Source organism: Oryx dammah, unplaced genomic scaffold, assembly GCF_014754425.2.
Source record: "Oryx dammah isolate SB20612 unplaced genomic scaffold, SCBI_Odam_1.1 HiC_scaffold_2395, whole genome shotgun sequence".
NCBI classification, from domain to species: domain Eukaryota; kingdom Metazoa; phylum Chordata; class Mammalia; order Artiodactyla; family Bovidae; genus Oryx; species Oryx dammah.
In genome coordinates, this window is record NW_024072474.1 from 1 (window position 1) to 4,994 (window position 4,994).

Below are 4,994 nucleotides of genomic sequence, written 5' to 3' on the forward strand. Positions count from 1 at the left end.
TGTCCCTTGCATTGCAAGGTGGATTCTTAACCACTGAACCATCAGGAGAGTCCACTCTGCTTTGATTTTAACTCAACTCTGACATCTCTTAAAGCAGAGAGCTCACCAGATCCACGTGTGTTTGAGAACTCAGGGCCCAGCCCATGGCTGGTTCCTGCAAATGTGTGTGGGATGGGAGAGCCAGGCCGCCATCCCTTCCTGGGGCCCAGCCCCATCTCCCCGTCCACAGTAGTGACTTTGGAAACCATGCTGGAGTCCTGGGGGTCTTGACCGAAGACTTTGAGAGCAGGCTGGGGCTCCCCGGCCGGGCCCCCGCTCAGCTGGCCCTTCTGCCTGCAGGGCATGTACAACGCCACCACCCGGCAGGTGGAGACGGAGCTCCTGCCCTGCCTCCGGCACTTTGGACTGAGGTTCTACGCCTACAACCCTCTGGCTGGTACAGGCTGCGGGCACAGGCTCCCCTGGGCGGGAGGGCCTTCCTGACCCCGTTTCTGCCCCTTCCTGACCCGGGAGAAGCCTGGCCCCAGGCCTGGGAAGGGGAGGGGTTTGCCAGGACCTCCATCCGTCCTGGTTCCCCGCAATCACCCCCACTTCTAGCCAGATGGGCTCTGGGGCAGTGCTTGGGGGTCTGACTGCAGCCTTCCCGCAGGAGGCCTGCTGACCGGCAGGTACAAGTACGAGGACAAGGACGAGAAACAGCCCGTGGGCCGCTTCTTTGGGAACAGCTGGGCAGAGGTCTACAGGAATCGGTGAGCTGGGGGCGGACGGCACCAGGACGGGCGAGGTGGGAGGGGTCCCCATAGTCTGAAAGTGGGGCGTCCCTGGGGCTGCTTTCCTTTCAAGGCCTTCCCTTGCTGCCTGGGCCTAGCTCTCTTGATTCCTGGAGGAATTAGGAAACCCTCTGCAAGGCTTCCTTTTGTTTTCTTGGGACCTCCGTGAGGAATGCCGATCCCTGGGCCTTATGGCCGACCTTCCAAGTCATAACTCATGCCTAAGAAAACTGGTCACCTGCCAAGGAGGAAAGACAGGGCCCCGGATGGAGGAACAGGAGGCCTGGGGCCGGGCTGTGCCCCCGTCCTGGCTTCCTGTTTCTCCAGGTAAAGTAAGGGCAGGGTTTGAGTGCTTCAGAGCAGAGACATCCTTGAGGTCTCTGGTGAGGGAGCCAGCGTCCTGGGTGGTTCTGTTGCCCAGAAAAGCAGGAGACGCCCTGCTCGAGGGGACCCTGGCCCCTCCATGCTACGGGGGCTTCCTGGGTTGCTCTTAGGCAGTGGCCCCCGTGTAACCCGTGGTCCTGACCCCGTGCTACCGTCCCCACCTGTCCAGCTACTGGAAGGAGCACCACTTCGAGGGCATCACCCTGGTGGAGAAGGCCCTGCAGGCTGCGTATGGCACCAGCGCGCCCAGCATGGCCTCAGCCGCCCTCCAGTGGATGTACCACCATTCCCAGCTCCAGGTAACCTCCCCCCGCCCCCACCATCCCTGGAAGCCCTGCCCCTGCTCTCTTTGAGGAGCCAGCATGATTTCTAAGTCGTTTTTCCCTCTGAAATCTCTCTGGTCCAGTTCTCAGGCAGCCTTCCTGTTCTGGGTAGCTGCCGGAGACCCAGGCCCTGTCGTGAGGGCTTTACAAGCATGGATTGAACGATTGCTTAGGCCTGATGAAGTGGGATTCTTCCAGTTTTACTGATGAGCACACAGCTGTGAATGGGAGAGAAAGCTGTCACGGACTTTCTATACAGCCCGCTGGGCCTGCTCCTCTGGGGGAGTGGGGGTTCCCTCTCTTTGGTGTCCCCTGTCTTCCTGGCTAAACCTTTTCTCCAGCTGCAGCCGTACACAGTTGCATAGTGTCTGGCATGTATACAGCAGGTTTTCAATAGATGGGAGTTAGGTGCTTTGTGTAATTTCTCATTCCCATAAGCACGGTGAAAACTGAGATCTGAGTCTTGGGGGTTAAAAAGCAAAACCAAGTTTACACAGCCGCTGATGGCAGAACCGGGCTCTGAACTGAGGTCTGAATGAGGATGAACATCGTGGCAGCAGAGGAAAGAAGAGAGGATTCGGGGTCACATAGTTACGAATGTTGAAGATACCATAAGTGGTTGTACAACTATTGATAGCTTACGGTGAACGATGTCGGCTTCTTGATCTCCAAAGTAGATTTAGCTTAGGGAACAGGGACCGGGCTTGATCTCTCACAGCTTTCATGTGGCAGTAGTTTATTACAGTTAGGAAGGACAAAGAAAGCTTCTGACACAGACATCAGAAATGGTCAGAGAGAGCCCCATTGGCTAGTTTTATCAAGGCCTTATATACTTTTACCAGACCCACTCCCACAACATACATTAACAATAGACAAGGTCTTACCAGACCCACTCCCACTTCACATAAACAGGATTAGTCAGAAGGTTCTTGTTAAAAAGGAGAAACACATCCTCCAGCAAGATACATTGTTATATAATCCTTCCCTGGTGGCTCACACGGTAGGTCTGCCTACAATGCGGGAGACCTGGGTTTGATCCCTGGGTCCGGAAGATCCTCTGGAGAAGGAAATGGCAACCCACTCCAGTAGTCTTGGCTGGAAAATCCAATGGATGGAGGAGGGTGGTAGGCTACAGTCCATGGGGTCCCAAAGAGTTGGACACGACTGAGCGATTTCACTTCAGTTCAGTTCAGTTCAGTTCAGTCGCTCAGTCGTGCCCGACTTTTTGCAACCCCATGGACTGCAGCACACTAGGCCTCCCTGTCCATCACCAACTCCCGTTTACCCAAACTCTTGTCCATTGAATCAGTGATGCCATCCAGCCATCTCATCCTCTGTCGTCCCCTTCTCCTTCTGCCTTCAATCTTTGCCAGCATCAGGGTCTTTTCAAATGAGTCACTTCTTTGCAACAGGTGGCCAAAGTATTGGAGCTTCAGCTTCAGCAGCACTCCTTCCAATGAACACTCAGGACTGATTTCCTTTAGGATGGACTGGTTGGATCTCCTTGCAGTCCAAGGGACTCTCAAGAGTCTTCTCCAACACCACAGCTCAAAAGCATCAATTCTTCAGCCCTCAGCTTTCTTTATAGTCCAACTGTCACATCCATACATGACCACTGGAAAAACTATAGCCTTGACTTGATGAACCTTTGTTGGCAAAGTAATGTCTCTGCTTTTTAATATGCTGTCTAGGTTGGTCATAACTTTCCTTCCAAGGAGTAAGGGTCTTTTAATTTCATGGCTGCAGTCACCGTCTGCTGTGATTTTGGAGCCCAAAAGAATAAAGTCAGCCACTGTTTCCCCATCTATTTGCCATGAAGTGATGGGACCGGATGCCATGATCTTCGTTTTCTGAATGTTGAGCTTTAAGCCAACTTTTTCACTCTCCTCTTTCACTTTCAAGAGGCTCTTTAGTTCTTCTTCACTTTCTGCCATAAAGGTGGTGTCATCTGCATATCTGAGGTTATTGATATTTCTCCTGGCAATCTTGATTCCAGCTTGTGCTTCATCCAGCCCAGTGTTTCTCGTGATGTACTCTGCATATAAGTTAAATAAGCAGGGTGACAATATACAGCCTTGATGTACTCCTTTTCCTATTTGGAACCAGTCTGTTGTTCCATGCCCAGTTCTAACTGTTGCTTCCTGCCCTGTATACAGATTTCTCAAGAGGCAGGTCAGGTGGTCTGGTATTCCCATCTCTTTCAGAATTTTCCACAGTGTATTGTGATCCACACAGTCAAAGGCTTTGGCATAGTCAACAAAGCAGAAATAGATGTTTTTCTGGAACTCTCTTGCTTTTTTGATGATCCAGCAGTTGTTGGCAATTTGATCTCTGGTTCCTCTGCCGTTTCTAAGATCAGCTTGAACATCTGGAATTTCACGGTTCACGTATTGCTGAAGCCTGGCTTGGAGAATTTTGAGCATTACTTTATTATCGTGTGAGATGAGTGCAGTTGTGCGGTAGTTTGGGCATTCTTAGGCCTTAGTACAGAGCTTAAGATGAGTTGTTTTATTGTATAATCACTAGCTCTGGGCTTAAAGAAACTAAGGTGTTATGTGACTAAGACTAAGGAATGTAGGGAAAAAAAGTTTGTCCTTTTCTCCTTCTTGAGAGCCCCAGACCCCTTTTTCCTCCTTGGGGACCCTGGTCTTATCAACCTACCTGAGAATTAACTCTCTCACTATGTAGGGTATAAAGAGTCTGCCCAACCCCAGGTCTTGGCAGGGGCAGGGCTGGGTGGGGGGGTGTGTGACGGGGTCTCGTGGGCCATCAGTGCGTGACCTCCGGCCGTCTCCCCTTGCAGGGCGCCCACGGGGACGCGGTCATCCTGGGCATGTCCAGCCTGGAGCAGCTGGAGGAGAACTTGGCGGCCGCTGAGGAGGGGCCCCTGGAGCCGGCCGTCGTGCAGGCCTTTGATCAGGCCTGGCGCCTGGCCGCCCACGACTGCCCCAGCTACTTCCGCTAGGCCCCCAGCCGGCTCAGGCGCTGGAGGTGTCACCCTCTTCCGTCGCCCCTCCTGCTCTCTCCCTGCCGGCCTTTGCCTTAAGCTGATTTCGCGTGGTCGTCCTCCATCGTCTGCATCCACGCGTTATTTTTCTAGACCCCTGCCTCCCTCCCAGGAGCCTTCACAGCGTGTAACGCCTCGGGCTGAGCCCCTGTGGGGCGTTTCCCGTCTGAATAAAGCCAACGCCAGCGCTGCCTGTGGCCCAGTCACTGAGTGGGCCCCGCAGGTTTCTCTCTCAGCTGCTGTGACTCGTCTCCTCCCTGCCTGGGCCTTCCTGCCCGAGGGGTGGACCCACGAGCCGGAACCACCACGGGGCAGGGGCGGCGGGGGCTCTCCCAGCCTGACCTCTCGGGGGCGCTGCAGGCGGCCCTCACGTTCCCACATGACAGAGGGAAAGAGGGCCGTCCACCCTGAGGTGGATTTCTCTCCGAATTATCTCACTGGACACTCAGAAAGGGAATAATTTGGATGAAAACCTTCCAAGAAGGATAAAAACCCCCAGGATGCTGCGGG

The 4,994-nt window shown here is 53.8% G+C and overlaps 1 protein-coding gene across 1 annotated transcript; it reads left to right on the forward strand.

The window, feature by feature from the left end:
* The first annotated feature begins 8 nt into the window (after positions 1-8).
* LOC120859694 (aflatoxin B1 aldehyde reductase member 2-like) lies at positions 9-4,719 on the forward strand. Its single transcript, XM_040235700.1, has 4 exons — positions 9-436; positions 650-749; positions 1,324-1,453; positions 4,281-4,719. Exons 1-4 carry the CDS (start codon positions 343-345, stop codon positions 4,440-4,442), a joined length of 486 nt encoding a protein of 161 aa, XP_040091634.1. The 5' UTR covers positions 9-342; the 3' UTR covers positions 4,443-4,719.
* The last annotated feature ends 275 nt before the right edge of the window (positions 4,720-4,994 follow it).

Excerpts from the sequence above, each read along its gene's own strand:
- LOC120859694 (XM_040235700.1), top strand. The coding sequence starts at position 343 with ATGTACAACGCCACCACCCGGCAGGTGGAGACGGAGCTCCTGCCCTGC. Across the intron at positions 437-649 it reads CGCCTACAACCCTCTGGCTG|GAGGCCTGCTGACCGGCAGG; the intron begins GTACAGGCTGCG and ends GCCTTCCCGCAG. Across the intron at positions 1,454-4,280 it reads ACCACCATTCCCAGCTCCAG|GGCGCCCACGGGGACGCGGT; the intron begins GTAACCTCCCCC and ends CTCCCCTTGCAG.